The sequence below is a fragment of the Cheilinus undulatus genome, linkage group 3 (genome assembly GCF_018320785.1).
Source record: "Cheilinus undulatus linkage group 3, ASM1832078v1, whole genome shotgun sequence".
Lineage (NCBI taxonomy): Eukaryota > Metazoa > Chordata > Actinopteri > Labriformes > Labridae > Cheilinus > Cheilinus undulatus.
The window spans coordinates 26,557,326-26,576,999 of NC_054867.1; the positions used below are offsets into that span (position 1 = coordinate 26,557,326).

Here is a 19,674-nt window from a genome sequence, read left to right on the forward strand (position 1 = left end):
CTGACAGGAAGAGGCTGGACAAACTTATTAAGAAGGCCAGCTCTGTCCTCAGATGCCCTCTAGAACCTGTGGAGGAGGTGGGGGAGAGGAGGATGACAGCCAAGCTGTGCTCCATGATGGACAACAACTCCCATCCCCTCCAACACACACTCACTGCACTAAGGAGCTCCATTAGTGACAGGATGATCCACCCCAAGTGTGTGAGGTATTGCAGGTCTTTCCTGCAGCTGTTAGGCTCCACAACAGAAACTGCTCAAAATAATCTGTGCAATAACTAATATTTATATGTATAATCTGTATACATGTTTGAATATATATATATGTGTGTGTGTGTGTGTGTATAGGTGTCTCCACCACATCCAATCTATAATATACCTAACCTGTACATAACTGTTTGTAAATACTATTTATAATTTGTAAGTCAATGTTTGTATATTCCATACTTTTGTTTTATTTATTAGTGCTCTTGCAATATTACTTTTGTTTTCTATTTCTATTGTGTTTCTGTCACCAATGGCCTGCTTTATCTAAGATACTTTTGCTGCTGTAAATTGGAATTACCCCTTGTGGGACTAATAAAGGAGTATCTTATCTTATGTTATTTGTAAAAAATTCCTGGATCCAGATGGTGAATCGGATCACTCCCAAAATCTAATCCGTTCTTTCTTAAGCCATTTCTGATATTTCCCTGAAAGCTTCATCAAAATCCATCCATAACTTTTTGAGTTATGTTGCTAACAAACTAACAAACAAACTAACAAACCCTGCCGATCATATAACCTCCTCGGCTGAGGTAATAATCAACTTTATACAGTAATGTTTAGCACATATGCTTAAGAAATGTGATATCAATATATAGTTTGTGTAATTTTCAACTTCAGCAGATTATTCATCAGTGTTTCTACCTGACCAGAATGACAGAATATTCCTCAAGATACATACAACAAAGTGAAAACACTCCTCTAGATATTGTAATGCTGTTGTAAATGAGAACCCTGACCCTTTCCGAGTCTCTCTAGCACCATCTGATGGACGAAACAGACACTCACGTCTATCCAGTTACATTATTTAAACTTTCCATAAATTATTTTCATTGCATGACATGTAATTTATAATAAAAAAAACAATGGATGACTTGCGTGAGTCCTCAAACATGTAAATTAGCTGTCTATTATAGCTGGTTGTGATACAAATAATGTTTTTTATTAATTTTTTCTCTCCAGGTCTTCTAGTGTTTGACACAGAGAGGGTCATAATTAGGGATGCACAGCGAGGGGGTTAAGAGTGATAGAGATGGATAAATCTGTATCGGCTAAATGTGTATGGAGATATCTGCATACCAGATATTTGCAAAAATAGAATCTTGTGCATCCCTTGGTATCATAATTTCTGATAGCAGCTAATAAAATACTGGAAATGGTCAATGAACTTGAGCATATGTAACATTTTTCTAGTTCTTCCACTACTCAAAGCATTGTAGGTCAAACTTACCCATTCACACACTGATAGTGAAGGTTGTTATTCCATTTACATGTACCATACACATTATACTGGAAAAGTAGTTGGAGAAAATTGAGGTAAAGTTTGTTGCACATTGACATGTGACAGTAGGAGCTGGGGATCGAACCCACAACTTCCAGTTGCAAAATTAACAGACCCTACTTAGTTTCAGTTACCATGACTGAAAACAAACTCTTGACCTATCAAGTGCAGGATCTTTTTTTAATTGAAAAATGTTAATTCAATAGTAGTATTCCTATTCTTATCCTAGATACTGCCCTGTGATTAATCATTTTTATACATTTTGATCTTTTATTCATTTTTACGGCATTTTTGTATTTGGTTTGTACTGTACTAATCCACTCAGCTTGCTTTGAAATGTACTTAATCAGTACTTTTCTTTGATTTGATGTAGTTAAAGAGACTGGAAAAATGTTTTGGAGATGTTAACCAACATTTCTAAAAGAAAGATAATTATTTACCCGCCTTTGCCTTCACTGCTTACAGCTTTGTAAATGAGTCTCCCTCACAGATGAAGAATTTATTTCTTGCACACAGATTGGTGTAAAAATTAGTAGTCAACCTTTGTTTCAAACACTAAACTTAATGCTAAAAAACTTGACAGCACTGTGTATACAAGTTTAATATTGTGAAAAAAGATTTCCTACAGATTTTAAATACAATATTACACAAAATTGGGAAAAAGGCTCCACCATAACAGTTTCTGCATTACACTGTGGAAAATGTCCAGACAAGTAAAACTTGTATGATGTCGCTCCAGGTTAGTCTGTAGTCCATTGAAGATTCACATTTCAGCTAAAAATGGCTGCTGTTGGTCTGACTGGTGGAAACACTACCATTCCTTTAGAGAAACCAACATCCACTGTTAGACACAGAAGCACTGAGAAAATCCAACATGTCCTGTTTTCTTCACGTTTTCTTCTCTCTCACTGCTGTGTCATCTTTGCTGCCTCAGCTTTTATGAGCGAGATGAGCTCCAGGTTAATCAGAAACACAAAGCGAAGACCTGCAATCTGAAAACATAGATATAGTGTGATGTTAGCACTCTCACAAGGCAATACCAAGATATATTTAAAGACTGTTCAGTATCCATCTTCTATACACTCACCTCCACCACTGAATTGTTGTTGAGTTTCCACTTGTTGCCTGACAGGACAGGTCTGCCATCTATGTAGATGGGTCGTCTGCCCTCATTGGCGATGAAGAAGTCCCCATTATTCTTCAGCTTAATAATTCCTGTAGACATTCATACAATCAACATGAATTTTAAAAATGTGCATTCAGACAGCTGACTGTTCTTTGATAGTTTAGTTACTTTCAACAGAACTAATAATGACTTAACCTTGCAAAGCAGATGGATTCTTTGTTTCTTACTGGCAAATCCATCTTGCAAAGCTCCCATCTGAACTGTTTGGGCTTGGTTAGAAAGTGACAGGATCAATCAACGACAAGGGGCAGTACTTTCTGGCATGGTGGAGTCATGACGTAAGCTAGCATCAACAAGAGGCCGGTGCAATTATGGCGGAAGACATTAGTGTGGATGCTGCTAAAGCGTAAGTTTATCAGAACTTGATGACATTTCTTTGTTAAAAGAACAAAGAACAGCGTTCAGTTGTTTTCAAAAATGACAAAAGTTGTGCACTGACATGTCTACAGTCGCCATGGTTCGCGTTATGCAGCTCTCTATGGAGTTTACCCCTCGGTAGTGGCTCGCCTTGATAACAGCTACGCCACGTGTTTTGTTGATCTGATTGGCCCGTAAAGATGTGACAGACAGAATGTTCATCCAATCACCCTCCAAGTTTTTTTTCAAAGACTATGCCCTTTTCCAGACGCTGTCTATGAGTGGTTTATGAGATGGATGTGTGAAACAAATCCATCTGGCGTGCCAGGTTAATAATGACTGACAACTCCAACAGATTTCAACACTACAAAATACCTTTTAAAGAACTAAGGCAAGACACTGGTCATTAAGTACCATTTCTGACCTTCTGACATAAACTTCTGGATCATTATGAGAAGAAACTTCAGAGAGAAAGCTCTGTGCAATCAATAACGTATGACCCTTCAAATTTATGTAACCTCAATACATTTTTCTTGACTGCCTAAGGTCAAAGCAGCAGCTTATCTGTTATCTTTAAAGAGGGAAAAAAGCACAATAAATCTATACTTCTCCCAGACAAGAATGCTGTGAAGAATTAACCCAGTTCCTGAAGAGTAACTACATTGGTCAACAACTACAGCAGAAGAAAATATATACTAGTTTTCTTATATAAGTAAAAGTTAGTACAACGGTTCCTGTGGGAGACATTGTGTGTGTGTGTGTGTTTCTGAAACAGTTACCTCTACATAGGATATATAATGCAAAAGTCAAATATCGCTGTACAAATAGAAATGATGGACAGTCTACAAAATATGACAAATTCATCATTTGTCTCAGTTACCTCAATATTAAGACTCACTATATTGTACAGTCAAAATAAATAGAAAATAAATAAAATTTTGAGGATTTGTCTGGGTTGTACTAGGGCCTGTGTCCACAGCCACACTGTTTTCTTTTGTTCTGGCAGAATTCGTTTCAAGACAAAACCAATGCAGTTCAGCATTTTTAGCACTCAGGGTCCTAAGCGCAAAGACACCCGGCCAAAGCTGTTTTGTTGTGGCTGCACTAACAGTGCAAAACAGCGCCGCACTTGTCAGTGTCACTTCTCTCTCACTGGCCAATGCAAAGTAAGAAGGAAAATATTAATTCAATGGAGCTATTTCAAAATATTATGGATACAACTGAAGAAAACACAAGTAAACTTTCATAACCTATCGACAATAAATGCTGGTGAAAAGCACTCTGAAGCTGAGATTCAGAGCGGCTCTTCATCTCTTTCCTCTCAGAACTGCTGCTTCTTACAGCTACAGCTATATAGCCTAAACACAAAATCTCTGACTTTTCCACACCAAATCATATTTTAATGCTAATCGATTTCTCCCTCCAAAAACAAAGACTTAAAACAACTTTGTTTTTTTTTAATCAATAAAATTTTATGAAACTAAATGGAATTTCCCTTCCAAATCTAACAAGAGCACTAAAAGAAAATTGTTTATTTCTGTTTTTGTATTTAGATATTTTTCATCTCTTTCACTTAATCAGTATCAAACAAAAATGTAATGGGAGGCTAACAAATTTAGTTATGATTTCTACAAAAAAAAGATTAAGATTGAGTGGTATGATTGTTTATTAAAATCAGCAGAATATTTATCTTTAAGTTTGAGAGCACTGGTTAAACATGAGCAGTGTGTAAATAAAAAATAAGGAATATATTCAAAGGGCTCACCTAAGCTAACACTAAATTAAAGTTTCTGTCAGTAGCTATAGCTTTTGGTATAATTCCAGTAAAGTTCAAGATAAGATCTCAATTTTTATTTTTCAAAACCTTGATTATTATTTCTCAAAATCTCACAGACAAACAAATGTTCCTGTGATGTCACTCTGGTGGGAAGGCCAAATGTTTTCAGGTTGTACTGTTGTAAATCAAGTCCTTTAAATGTAGAAATTCCAGCAATAATATCAAAAGAAAAGATTGATCAGTAAAATTGGTGTACTGTCTAAGCCTCCAGTCACTGACTAAAAGTGAACTATTTAACAACATTGTTTTAAGTGCTGCATTCATGAGTTTATTTACCTTGTTTTCTTGATATTTTCCAGGCTGGTCCCTCCAGTGAGAGATCAACATCTATAGGTTTGTCCTTGGTGGCTCTGCCCAATGTGATCTGTGTAAAAATGAAAAAAATAAAAAAAAACATACTTAGCATCTCTTGATCCTTCTTTTTTTAAACTTTATTCTTCCACTTAGATGCTCTTTTTCTTACCTCTCTCGACCTCATGAGGTAGCGTACCATTCTTCCACGTAACGCTGCCAGTGTCTGGTTGTCAAAGTCAGGCATGCTCATCCCTGTTAACACCATGCACACAAAATAATCCAACTTTAGAGGGAGTGGTTTCAGTTACAGCCATCAGATGAGGTGAGTGAAAGATGATGTACCTGTGATACTGTCGACCAGGACCTGCCAACGAGGCAACTCCTGCTCTAACTGTCGGATCTCTTTTTTCTGGTGACGATCAGAAATCATCAACTCTGGAAAGTAAATGCAGAGAAGGGACATTTATCAAGCATTTATTTTACGCAGATAAAACGAATCCATTTCAAAATTTGGGAAATTAGTAACGGATTGGGTTTCTTTTTTTTTACATGTAATAATTAACAGGTGTACTTTTATTCCAATTTCTTACCATGTTCCAACACTTCATCTCTGCTCTCCCTGTGTGAAAAGAAACATAGCTTTAAAACTTCACAGACACAATGTAAGACGCTACATGAGAAGATGAAAAGTACTGCTCTAAAATAAGAGGCTGCCTTACTTCAGCTTAACATCATCAACCATCTGCTCAGCATCAGAGAAGTTGAGGACCTGGTCACCTTTAGGAAGTGGCTGGACTGCAAGACAATCAAATAGGAGTTAAAGATTACAGGCAGAACTGCTATTGTGTTGAATAAAACCTCCAAAAGAAAATTTTCATTGGCTTCAGTAAAATAAAATATTTTACCAAATGCACTGAAGTCTTCTGTGAAAAAACATGTTAAGACAAATCAACTCACCACTCTGGTCATCCAGTAGGTAGTACTGCTTTAAAAGCTGCCAGTGCACCAGTAGACTCTTGGGAGTGCGTGATGGGTGAAAGACACCAGGGTGTTTGCTCAGAAGCTCCTGAAACACATCCAGTTTGGGCTGACTGGTCTGTTTAAAAACAAACATGGGACAAAAACCATCGCTTATTTTAAGAGACAACTTTTGTTACAACTGGAAATTGTTTCTTATGTAAAACTTTTCCTTACAGAACCAATCTTAGCCAGCAGGGCTTCCTCAGCTTGACTAAAAAGAGCTTTGCTTTGAATTGCAGCAATGGCCTCTGGGTGTAGCTGGCGCATAGCCTGCCATGCCAACCTGTACAGAGGAGATTACTTTGTTAAAAGTTGTATAGACAATGTAAAAACATAGTAAAGAAGGTAAACTTATTGTTAAGTGAGTTCTTACTTTGAGATAACAGGATCGTAGAGGAGAGCGTACCACCTCTCTTTGATTTCTCGCAATGTGAAACGACAGCTAAATTTGACCCCAAGGTGAACAGAGGTTAGGTCTGTGGTCTAGAGACAAACAGAAATTCATTAAATCATAAAATCTCAAACAGTGCAATACAAAATACCATTCTTATTAACTCCTGAATGTTTCATCCATCTGGGCACTGATTTCAGCCATTTACTACTACTCACCTGCAACACTGCATTTATCAGTAGCAGGTCATCAGTAGGTTTCCATCGTCCCAGGTCTTTGGTAATATGCAGAGGCTGCTTACTTTTCTTCACTCTTTTAGTGATGGGCGCAGGGTTGATTACCATTGCCAGAGGTGGTGTGAGAGCTGTCCCTGACTTTGTCACCTGATTGAATTGCATGAAAGTACAAAAAAGTCCAGACACATGTAAGCTTAGTATTTGATCCATGACATCTTCTGAGGACCATTTTATTTTCTGACTATGTTTACCTTTTTTTTCTCACTGGATGATGGTTCACTTCCTGAACAGCGGACAGGCTCTATGACAGGAGGGCCTTTGACTCGGCTGGATGACTTCACAAGACTGCTTTCAACCAACTCATCGTCAAACTTCTTTCTCTTTATTGACCTATTGGTTTTTTAAAGAAAAAATACATATTAAACATTCAGGGATATTCAAAAAAAGCTGATTTTGTTGCAATACTAACAACCACACATCTATAGATGAGGATGAAATAATCATCCCTCTATGAAATGTCATTTTTTAAAAGTATTTCCCCGTGCTGTTTAACAGGCAAAGAATTTCAGAGTCATTCACTAGTGTCTTGTGAATTGTTCTGGGGTCTTTAGACAAATCTCTTTTGTTTTGTTTTTTCCAGAGTCTTTGAAAATTTTCTCTTCCTACCTCTGCCAGGCTTGTTCTGAACCATGTGGCTCTCTTCAAATTTTATGATGATACTTCTCACTTCAGTTCTTGAGACTTGAAAATGTTGTGATAACTTTGTATACCCTTCTCCTGTTTTGTGAGTTATCAGAATCCTTTTTTTTTAAGCCTAAACTGATCATCTTTTTGCCATGATGCTTTCTCAACAGACAGCTTAAACCCTTACTTAAGTTTTTATACTGTGTGTAAATTGGAAGACAACCCTCCATTTTAACTTGATTTTACAAGCTTTGAGCATTATTAAGTCAAAGCACATCACTGCGCAACAGTGGTCTGTGCTATAGCTCAACAAAAAGTCAGTTCTCAAGGGGGCTAATAATTTCCACCCTGGTATTTTGGGGGTTTTGTGACAGAATATTGTTCCTTTGTGCAAAGTAAAAATAAACATCCAAAATAAAAGCAGAATGTCTGGAAAAGCTGTGTTAAACACCTTGCTCCCTTGAATAGCACTTGGGAAATACTTTTTTTAAAATAAAAAATTCATAGAGGGCTTGAGATTTCGTCCTGCAGTGTCTTTACTGCAGTACAGGATTATAGTCAAACCTTGAGGAACTCCTGCGCTTGGGAACCACACTGCCAAACGCTTGGGTTGCTGTCCTCTTTACATCTTTTATTCCAAGTGACTCTTCATCCTCCGACCGACTCTGACCACCTGCTACTGCCATCGGTGTTCCAACAACAGGGTCACCAGCCTGCATCTGTGCAGTCACAGAAAGAACCACATATTACAAAAGGAGTTTCGGAAATAGACTTCGACCTTTCTCAGTTTAAAAAAGGCTACAAGATGAAATTTATTTTCAAAGGTGTAAAACGGTCGTAAAATTCACAGCTCTTATGTTTGATCAGTTGTCTTATTTGGGTCCAAGTTAATTTGACATACACAGTAATAATATGGTGGTTACACAGATAACATCTCACCAATGAGTGACATCAATTTTTGATAAACATTAAATGAACACATTACACATTTACGTTGGAAAACTATTAAAAACACGACATTTGCGGTAAAGATATAAATATATCTTTGTAGTTCATGAAAAGTATTTTAAGTCAACTCAATGTTAGACCTCCCTAAAATGACTTTGGTTTAGGGAGTGGACCTGCCAATCAACCAAGAGAGATGCCTTTGTTTACATCTCATGTTAGCCAACTGATTTTCTATGCTGACGTCTGAATATGATATTAAATGTAAACTCAACAGCAATAACAGGTAGCACAGTAAACCAATACAACATTTCACTACTGTCTGATAAGTCAAATAACATAATATGATCAAAATAACGCTAGTTTGGGCTGGCTACATAGCATTAGCCTACCTGCTACAACGGGCAACCGTTAGTTTATTAGCGAGCTAATACAACATGCTACGCCGTCCTTTAACTCACCTTTTGTCGCTTTCTTTATTTCGTTTCGGTTTGCGAACCTTTACTTCGTAGCTTTTTGTCTTTTATTTCGCTTCGTTGGCTGGCTACATGGCTATATAGCTATATGGGTTTGATGTACGTCTATTAGCATTAGCAGCTATGCTAGCAGGTTTTCTCCTCCTTGCTAGGTTGTAACGCGGTCAGAAAAGCTTAACCGCGCTCTATCGCCACCATGTGGACTGGAGTGCAGGATAAAGATCCTAGTGTTAAGAAATTACCTTGCTGTCTTAACAACCCCGAAACCTTTTTTTTCTTCTTTTTTTTTTTTGTTTTTTTTGTTTTTTTTTGAAAAAAATCTGTTGAAATCTTCTGTTAGAAGTTCTGAATTTACTGAGAGTATTCATTACCAAAATCCCAAAACTAACCAAAAAATCTGGGAAAATTATTCAACACATTTCAAACTAAGTATAACATAAAAAGTACACCCAAACGTCTTCAAATATGTCCCAGTGCCTCAGTGAAGCTTTATCAAGCATAAACATTTCAATAAGAATGTCCCAAAAATTTCATTAAAGTTCCTGTACATGTTTTTTTACCATTGCAATAACCTCGAAAAGTACAATCTTTTGAGCTTTTACATTTTGAACAACTTTAAAATTGCCTGATATATTAAAGTGCTATATGGGCTAGCACTGCCTCCACTAAATGATTACATCAAACAGAAAACAATCAGTGACTCCTCAATCAGACTGACAAGAGCCACTGTTCGAGGTGGCTGCGAGATACCCCTTAGACATTACACCTTTGGGAAAAATGTTGTATCATTCAAGAGGAGCACACTGTGGAGCAGTTTACCACTCTCAGTCAGGGAATGATCCAGCTTTGCAAGTTTCAAGGGTCATCTGAAAGTGTGGCTGGGGGCCAACCAGAATTGTTACCATGTTTAACCATTTCATTATCTCTGTGTGTACATACTTACATACAACCATGTATGCATCTTCTGTGTGACGTTACATACATAGATACGTATTTATGCTGTCTCTGTGCAATTGTACGTGCATAAACATGTCTGTATATGCAAATTCTGTGCATTAGGGCTATGTACAATCATATAAGCACTTAAAAAAAACAGGCCAGGGGCAAATGTGCAATTTCCTTAAGCACATTTATAATCATGTGCAACATATCAGCACTTTACCACATGCCTTACATACATTAACATCTTATACAATTTACTGCAATGGTCACTTCATTCCTGGGCAGTGAAGTCATATAGCCACCCTCTGTATTGTTATATTTGGGTATCTGTGTAATAGTGGACTGTTGATTTTGTTTGGCCTCCATGTGTTGAGTAATTCTACGTATATTTTTATGTCATTATGTACATGCTTGATGTACATTTTTATATGTATACCATCAACCTGCCAGGCACTACAGATAGAAATAAGCCTATGGCTACAATCTGGCACATTTACATGTCCATGTTCATTAATTTGCACTGTCCCCTACAATTAATTAATAAAATACATCTTTGAGTTAATGGAAAATTGGGAAATAGTGGGCATCATAGTAATACATAAGAAACTAGACATTAGTGATGTAAACTGGATTGTCCCTGAACATGCTAAAGACAATTGACAAAAATGCAAGAAAAGGTATCACTTGAAACATTTTAATGACATTTACAGTAACTGTTTTAAAATGTGTTAAATTATAATAAATACAAAACTCAGATACTAAAGCGTTTTACATTTGTAACTCCATAATACACCACTGTAGCAGGTTAAGATGTGTAAAAATGATACACTTGCATTGTGCTGCACATTTGAATTGTTGCATAAGCTTAAATTTTTTTAGACAATTCAGACAGATTGGAATACTATATGCCTTCACACACAGGAATAATTTCAACAGCTGCCTTTTTTTTAAAGAAACACATCAGTAAACATTTTCACCATAAGCACCTCAAATAATGCTCATTGATTAATAAATTCAACAGTACAAAAATCTCTGACAGTGGCTCAGTATGAGCTGGAGATATTACAAACTGTGTGCCCGTGTTTCCGTCTAAGACTCTCCTAATACTGTGACTTATTTACTCTGAAATAAATGTCATGTGCGTCTTAGCACACCGAGAGAACATATACAGAAATGGTCTCGAAATGAAATATTCACATGTTAAGGACACACAGGAAATTGCTGATACAGCTGAGTTTAGAGTGCAGAAGATCACAGTTCCTAATCTGATTTACATCAAATGAGGGGGGTTACCAGATTCAGAAAACATGAGCTTCAAACATGCTTACAAATATCGTGAAATTCAACATTTCAAGAGTAAAATTAGAGTCTGAGATTGTCTGTCGATGTGGGATTTTACTGGTTTGCTCCAGACTTCTAGTGCAAGTTAGTACCTGATGGTAATTTCATTAAAATAAAAACAGGATTAATTTGGAGTTTCACCGCTCCAAGTAGATAACCTCTGAACTAAGTTGTCATGGCTTCTCTCGTTGCTCATTATTCCTCCATTTATCAGCCTTAGCATGGTGGTTAACAGGTACAGAAGTTTTTGGCCCTCCACAGTGTGAAAGGTTGAAGTTCTGCTCTTTAACATGATCCACTGCCAGCAAAAAAAGCTTCAATGTTCCTGTGATGACTCTGCCTGCTGGTGCTCTCTGCTGCAGAGAGGCTCACGTTCTCGTAACACATCGTCCTGGGAGAATGGGTCATCGTTCAATAAACTGGAGGCTGATGACATTTTCAGGAACTAAAAGCGTTCGTGTCATGGGCTTCACGGAAATCCCTTCAGGGTCCGGCTTCACATCGAACTCTAAGAGGATCTGATGTGACCAGAAACAAAGAAAACATGTTAACACTGCAGGGAAATGGGACAAAATAAAGTGTTCATCTGGTGCTAAGTGCTGAGTAAGTGACTCTTTACCGAAATCCCTGGATTAAATAATCAAATTAATTCCTTTGGAACAGGATTTGCACAACTGCTTAAATAAATCCCCCCTTTTTTAGTTTCTGTCATTATCCCAGGAAGAAGTTAAGAAAGAGGATTTGTGGGAAATGCTGACAAACTGGATTTGATGGTAAAAAATCAAAACAATGTGTTACATAATTCAGATAATAAGTTTACATTGTGTTTATAGTTCTTTTGTCCACCAAATCTGCTGACTCAGCAGGGAATACAAACAGATTTTGTTCTCGATATTTTTAAAAAGCAGTCACTCACCCTGGCCATTAACAGATCTATATATGTGTAAAGGGATTAAAAGAAACAAATCGAGTCCAGCTAACTCACCCTGGCAAGAGCGAGGTAGAGCTCCAGCTCAGCAATTCTTCGACCTATGCAGCTGCGTTTTCCCACACCAAACGGCACAGAGGCATACGGGTGATGGGATTGGTCCTTGCTCAACCATCGATGAGGCTGGAATTCATCTGGATTTGGAAACACTGCAGGGTCCCGTGATGTGGCGTAGTGGCACAGGGTGATCAGAGTCTGCACAGAGATTTAAACTATCATACAAAGTGTGTGATGCATTTCAAAGAGGTAAATAAACCCTTATCACAACCTTATTATCTACAAGCCTAACCCTATTAACTATTAGCAAAGTAATACGCTCCCTTTATCTAACTTGACCCTCTAGGACAGCTAGTTACAGTCAACCAGTTTCAACCAGTTTGGTCCAACAGAGTACTCTTACAAGACAAAAGGCATCTTATGGGTGCTGTTACATTGCTGTGATTATCTCTGACTGAATGACAGCAATGCTGATTTGAGCCCCCTCATATGATATTGCTTAATCATGAGCCATCTCAAACTGTCCTAATTCCATTAAAATGCTTACATTTTTAGGTATTTGGTATCCTCCAACCTCGATGTCTCTCTCTGTGATGACTCTTGCATTGGCAGGAATGACAGGGTACAACCTGAAAAACAAAAAGTTGAACAAAGCGAGAAAATTATAACCTGCAATTGAAAGATTTAAAGAAGTCATCATACACTGTATTAAGTTCAGTACCTGAGCACTTCTTTTACTGTGGCCTTCAGGAGCGGCATGCGAGCCACATCAGCCGCTACTGGTAATTTTTTATCTCCCAGCCTGCTCAGCACCTCGTCCCGCAGCGAGGCCTGCAGCTTGGGGTGACGTGACAGCTCGTACAATGACCAGGACATTGTACTGGATATCTGAAAGGGCAAATGAAAACGTAAATATACACATAAATGTTCATCAATCTGTAGGACTGACATCTGATTCCAACAAAGAAGGGGGTAGAGCAATCAAATCCGTACCGTGTCAACCCCTGCGAGAAGCAGCTCTGTAACGTTGCTGTAGACAGTCTTCATAGGCAGCCCAGTTTGAGATAAGAAGTAGGTGAGATAACGGCCTTCCACCTTCTCCCCACGGGCGACCTTCTCTGCTTCAGCTGTCAGACGCTGGTTGATGTGACCTTTCGCTGGAGGGACACAGATTATAGTTAGGGTATAGAACATTGATGCTTATACACAATCCTGAGCTTTGACTTTTCACTGGTTTGACATCAAATGATCCTTCTTATTATGCTTCAAATCATGCCTCCTGTCCTGATGATAGGAAACCAGACCTTCTTACATGATTGTGATCCTCAAGACTTTATTTGGGGGTCAAAAACTTGACTTTTAGGCTGATTTTAACCTCAGTTTAATCATCATGACTTATTGATGTTGTAGTGCGTGAGGGTTAAAGACTTTAATCTCCTGCTTCCTATTCCAGTCTGTACCAGCATGATTATTTTAAACATGTTCGATACTGACATCTCAGATCAGGATAAGTCTGAATGTACCCACAGAGTGGGGGGGGGTGTTAAACCAGTGATAAGTGGAAACCAGAGGAAGCCCATGAAAATTGAGGAGGAGCTGATTAGAAATAATTACATGAAGTATGGATGGCATGCAGTATGTTCAATTTCTATGTATGTTATGGTTCCAAACTAAAATTAAGCGCTAGCTTGTGTACACTATCCAATATCCAGCTTGAGTCCAGAATGATGCTTCATCATAAAATCAGCCAAAGCCACATCTTTCAATTTCCGTTCATAGATTTATGATATCCTTCTTTAGTATCCCTGTTTTTTCCTGTTCAAAACATGTTTTTGTTAAATACATTGATTAACAAAAGTAAAACAATGCACCAAGAAGGCACTGTCTTTCTGCTATTGTCAGCTCTAGGCTCAGAAGTTTCATGAATTGTGACCTACCAAAGTCAAACATGTAGTCCCAGCACTGACAGAAGATGTTCCAGGGTTTAGGAAACAGCTGGTGCAGCCAGCTGGGCATAGCCATGGTGAGAAGTGTCATCACAAACATGGTGTTGATTGACTGGATGAAACGCTCTGTCTCTTCTGGGACGACCTCATCCAGGCAGCCGATTCTGGATTCAAACAATACTGAGGAAATACCTGTCAGAATGAAAAGAAATGAGTAGGTGAGGAACTCATGGGAAATGGTTGATCCAAAAACACATAAGGACGGTTTCAATATACATTAAAATACTTTTTAACCAGAAGATATTAGATAACTAGAAACAAAAGAAAACAAAAATACATTCAACTGTTTTACAATGTGACCTCATGCATTTGATATAAATACATAAACAATATTGCATGCACATACTACACATTACATAACCTGGCCTCTATTTGCATGATACAGTCTTTTTTTTAATGATATGTTTGGCTGACTGCATATAATGGCAATACATATGTCACAGTCTGCAATCATAGGCCAGCCAGCCTCAACTCAACAATACAATCCTTTTAACAGTGGTAGAGTTACTGTTTAAAACCATGTATGTGACCACACAGTCACTGGATTGAAACTGTGTTTAGTCTGGGGAAATATAAAAGAGGAAAAAGAATGAATGAAGCTTTCTCTCTCTTCCTGCAAGAGTAACTGTGGAAATGTTGTTACATTAGTATTTTGCTTTTGATGATGATTTGAAACAGTTTTGTAGTAACCACAAGACAGATGCTATGATACAAAGCAAACTAAGGTTTTATTGATTCTTGCAACACTAGGGAAGATTAAACTCAATCATTAAGGAAAGTAAGGTACATTTTACACGATATTTCCCTGCTAAAATAGATTGTCGGAATCTTAATTGTAACTTAAGTTATTCATATCTTAACTAGATGTTGTTTAACAGTTTAAGCCAACTTTCATCAGCTCCTTGGGTAAGAGATTTAACTCCAGTGTGCTCCCACTGCTCCATTGCTATGGATGTGTATGAAGTGGATTAGGGAATACAGATGGTCAATCCTCCATAGCAACCTCTGTTGTCAGTGGGAGTGTAACAGTACAGAAAAATTTCAGTTCAGTATGAACCTCGGTTTTGAAGTCATGGTTCGGTATGTTTTCAGGTAGGTTATTAAAGCGAATAAATAACAGATTTTTTTTTCTTTTTTTTTTACATGTATTAAAATAAATAGGCTGAAAAAATAATATTTAAATGATTAATAATGCTGCAACCACCTTCCAAAAGGTCTTAAATAAATAAAAATATTAATAAATAAATACATTTTTAAATTACTAGGTTATTTGAATTGATATATTGACATATTTATACCCATTCTTTAAACACTAAAATTTCCCAGCCAACTGGACCACATCATCATACAACCGTATGTTAGCTTGTTAAGTATGCTAATTAGTGTCTATCGATTTCAATACGGACTTCAGCACTGGATTACTTTTTTAACCAATGGGACCTACTACTAGATTTGGAAGAACTCACAGACCATCTTGGCGGATAAAGAGGTTGGAGCTGTGTGAAAGCTGAGGATAACTTCACCTATGACGCAGCTGCAGACGTGATGGAGTCCCCTCTCCCCCTCCTACTCTGCTGACAGTTGAAGTTACACGTTTAGAATTAATTTGATTCACAAAACCAGAGCACCATTGTTATCATAAAAAGATCTTAAATCATGGGATGACGCTGCCAGTGACACACCTGCTGAATAATGTCAGGGCTACTGTTGTTGTCTTTGTCCGCTGTTGCATTTTACTGGGAAACAAAGTGTTCCTAAACAGGACACTTTTATGTGTGAATATTCAGGCTGTTGCTGTTGTTGTGGTTGTGTGGTTGCCAGGACAGTGTGACAGTGAGTTGCACTCTGGTTTTCCATCTGTGTATGGCTTTGATCCACATGTATCCGTTCGGTACATGTCTGTACCGAACCGAGAGGCCCGTACTGAATCAGTGCGGTACAAATACACGTACCTTTACACCCCTAGTCGTCAGTGTATGAATGTGGAGTAAAAAGGCAGGTGTGTAAAAACACACAAGTAGTCAGACAACTACAAAAGCACTATAAAAGCTCAAGTCCATTTACCATTTGTGCTAACTCTTAACTATATATTCTCCAATGTTAGCTAATAACTTCAACTTAGCTAATACCCATGGCTGAGTATCAGTTGTTTTACTCACCTTAAGCTAACTAGTACAACATAAAAATCTTTAAGCAAACTATTAAATGTCTAACGCAAGCTAAAATGTTCAGCTTAGCCACTACATTTGGCTGAATTTCAGTTGTTCTACACAAATTTAGCTAACTATTATAACATATAAATCTTATCATTTAATCTCTAATGCTAGCTTACAATTTCAATTTAGCCACTACTTTTGGCTGAATACCACTTGTTTTACTTGAATTGAGCTAATTATAACAACATGTAAATCTTTAAGCTAATTAGTTAATTTAGTGCTCGCTAACAATTTCAACTTAGCAACTACTTCTGGCTGAATACCAGCTGTGTTACCTGAATACGGCTAACTATTACAACACATACATCTTTTAGCTAACTATTGATTTTATAATGCTAGTAAACAATACCAACTTAGGCTTCACTTTTAGTTAACTGTTTCAAGTGTTTTATCAGAACTTTTGGTAAACCTTTTAATTTATTAATCCATGATGCAAATATAACAATGTAATCTCCTTATATGATAGCTATAACCACACATTTTTATCTATTCATGAATGGCCAAACTGTTAATACTGTTAGCTTTTTCTTTTCTATCAAACATTGTTAACATCTATCAATTTTCTAGATTTGATCATCATTTCTGGCCAAGTTTTAACTACAGTTGTTATAGTTGTTCATTATCTATTTGTTATTAGCTTTACTAGCAAGAAATATCTTCATCCAGAAACATTATGAGTGAAGTTTGTATATGCTTGTGCTAACAATGGAAAGGTGAGATAAGGGTTATTTTTACATATGATGGATATATATTTGGGCATGTCAGGCTCTGACAGGCATGTTTTGTTTAAAATGTCACTGTTATCACATCGCGTTACTTCCTTCATGTGGCTGGCTCTAATTACAAGTGTTTACATGGTGTGATACATGTATGTAATGATGCATGACATGGCTGCTCCTCTGACTGCTCATGAAATCCTACCCTCCAGGCCAAAGCGGTAGAACTCGCTGGCGATGTCAGTGACGAGGCCTTGAGAAGTCCTGCGAAGCCTCAGTTTGCCAATGAGGTCACTGACCACGCTGTTCAGGGTCTGATCATACGCTTCGACCGCCTTCGGCCGCAGCATGTGCTTCCCCAAGAGACTTCTCACCGCCTGCCACTCCTGCCCCTCACTACAGCACGCAGAAGAGAAAAAGGGAAACATACGTGTGAGAGTGATTTCAGCTACAACGTTTCCCACTTTACTCCATTCAGAGTCAGCAAACAACTTGACACCAGATGTGATATTTTGGAAGGTAAATAATTTAAAGTCTTTTAACACTTCTCAGTATTACACTTTGTGAAATCAAAGACTTTAGTTTTACTATATTTCTTTTCCTACTTGTTTCCCTTTTCTAAATGTAAATTCCCTCATTAACTGAATCAATGATTATGTCATTTGTATTTGGATTACCAACTTGTGACTTTGTTTTCAGTTCTTGGTAATCACATTGCATCATTAAAGGTGAATGTTAAGAGGGAGAGGACAAGTACAAAACAAACATCCATCCATCCATTATCTATACTGCTTAATCTGTTCAGGGTTGCAGGGGGCTGGAGACAATCCCAGTTGCTAATGGGTGAGAGGTGGAGTACACTCTGGCCTGGTCACCAAATTAAAAAAGCTGTGATAGCAGAGGCACTCACGCTGTCAGGAGTCCACAGTGGTGTCCTCTGAGCTTCCTGTAGTCCTTCCAGGAGGAGAGGTCAGAACGCATTGGGTGCTGGCCCTCCTGCCTCAGGACCTGCTCGATGAGGGCAGGGTCGGCTACATGAACGGTCAGAATGGGGCCAAAGCTTGCTTTCCACATGGGTCCATACCGCTGTGCACCTTCCACCTAGGGTGTAAAAGAAACTTGACTGACCACAAGGGAAATAACTGCTCAGAGGACTGGCATCTGTTTGGATGCACTCTGCCTTAGTTTGAAGATATGAGGGGGGCTACAGGTTGTTATAACTCAGTATAGTCATTTTCTCAAGTGATAACTTACAGTTTTAATTTTCTCCAACATAGAACAAAAAAATCAATTTAATGGATAAACTTTAAAGTAGTTTAGTAAACAGTGAAGGACAATCCTATTTTAATGGGCAGGAACTTAAATAAGAATCAGACTCAAGGAAAAGGGTAGAGCTGCAGCTCTTGATGCAGTTAAAACAATGGAAATGCAAGGGTTCAAATATATTATACTATATTTATGAATATTTTCGCATATTTCTTGACACAGATTTTAAAAAGATTAAGTTAAATGAAAGAACCATTGTGTTAGATTCGTCTTCAATATCAGTTCCATTTGGAAAATTGAATTGTGATAAAATAGTCTCGTGAAACTATTATTATAGAGTTGACTGTATTACATCGGTAAACAGTATCTGCTCGCGAACAGATCAGCAGAGACATTAGAAAAAGAAAGCCACAAATTACTGTGGGGATTTATTTTAACTCTTAAGGAATACAATCTTAGTAAAGTTCTCATTGTATTAGGCTAATGCCGGTTTTTAATACTCCCCCATATCTTTCTTCCAGGGTAGCTCGGTCTCGATCATCAGCATTTTTTATCATTTAGCAGCCCATGCCTGATAAATTCATATTACATATGCTATGCCGGGTGATACTAGTATATTTTCTGTCTTTAACTTTATCCCCGTTGATGTTAATCTCTGTACCTGCAGCTCGTGTAGCCGTGACAGTCCCCGTTTAGCGAACAAGTCCCAGGCGAAGCTGGCGACCGACGGTCCGGGCATGTCGTCCAGCGTCCTCAACGCCTTGGCGGTGCCCCCCTCCGGCACTGCGCCCTCAGCCCACCTCTCCATCCACTTGACCAGGGGGAAGGCACTCCGGCCGGACACTCTGAGAGCTTGCTGCAGCATCTTTCTCACAGTAACGAGCATGGAGCGGTGGCCGGTCGCGTCTCATTTTGTTACCTCGGACTGGAGGCTGTATTTATAACGCACACGTCCTGCTCCTCGAACCCGCGGAGATAAAGCTGTAAATTTTCGTATCATGGGCCAATCACGGGTGTTAATGCAGCGCAAGCCCCGCCTATCTTAGATGGGGACTGTGAAGGGCGTGCATTTATAGTAAGGTGTGTCCAATCAGAGGGCTGAGTTTAGACCATCCCAGCTAGAGCGGCACACGTGGAGGTCCTGAATAAATAATACATGACTTCTCTCCTTCGCTTTCAGGCTTATCTGTGCTCTCTTTGCAGCACTTTGCTCTCTGATAGTGCTGCAGACAGT

The 19,674-nt window shown here is 38.2% G+C and overlaps 2 protein-coding genes across 2 annotated transcripts; both read right to left on the reverse strand.

Moving 5' to 3' along the window:
* Positions 1–2,128: 2,128 nt before the first annotated feature.
* mcrs1 (microspherule protein 1) lies at positions 2,129–9,145 on the reverse strand. Its single transcript, XM_041817254.1, has 14 exons — positions 8,954–9,145; positions 8,112–8,266; positions 7,115–7,253; positions 6,846–7,010; positions 6,610–6,719; positions 6,411–6,519; positions 6,174–6,312; positions 5,936–6,011; positions 5,807–5,835; positions 5,559–5,651; positions 5,386–5,468; positions 5,199–5,286; positions 2,630–2,757; positions 2,129–2,534 (listed from the first exon to the last, which is right to left on the reverse strand). The coding sequence occupies exons 2-14, from the start codon at positions 8,264–8,266 to the stop codon at positions 2,448–2,450; spliced, it is 1,401 nt and encodes a 466-aa protein (XP_041673188.1). The 5' UTR covers positions 8,954–9,145; the 3' UTR covers positions 2,129–2,447.
* A 1,445-nt stretch (positions 9,146–10,590) lies between these two features.
* On the reverse strand, positions 10,591–19,406 carry LOC121528681 (25-hydroxyvitamin D-1 alpha hydroxylase, mitochondrial). The gene is made up of 9 exons (XM_041816235.1): positions 19,102–19,406; positions 18,085–18,275; positions 17,380–17,570; positions 14,174–14,374; positions 13,230–13,393; positions 12,958–13,124; positions 12,784–12,865; positions 12,237–12,434; positions 10,591–11,769 (listed from the first exon to the last, which is right to left on the reverse strand). Exons 1-9 carry the CDS (start codon positions 19,324–19,326, stop codon positions 11,656–11,658), a joined length of 1,533 nt encoding a protein of 510 aa, XP_041672169.1. The 5' UTR covers positions 19,327–19,406; the 3' UTR covers positions 10,591–11,655.
* Between the last annotated feature and the right edge of the window lie 268 nt (positions 19,407–19,674).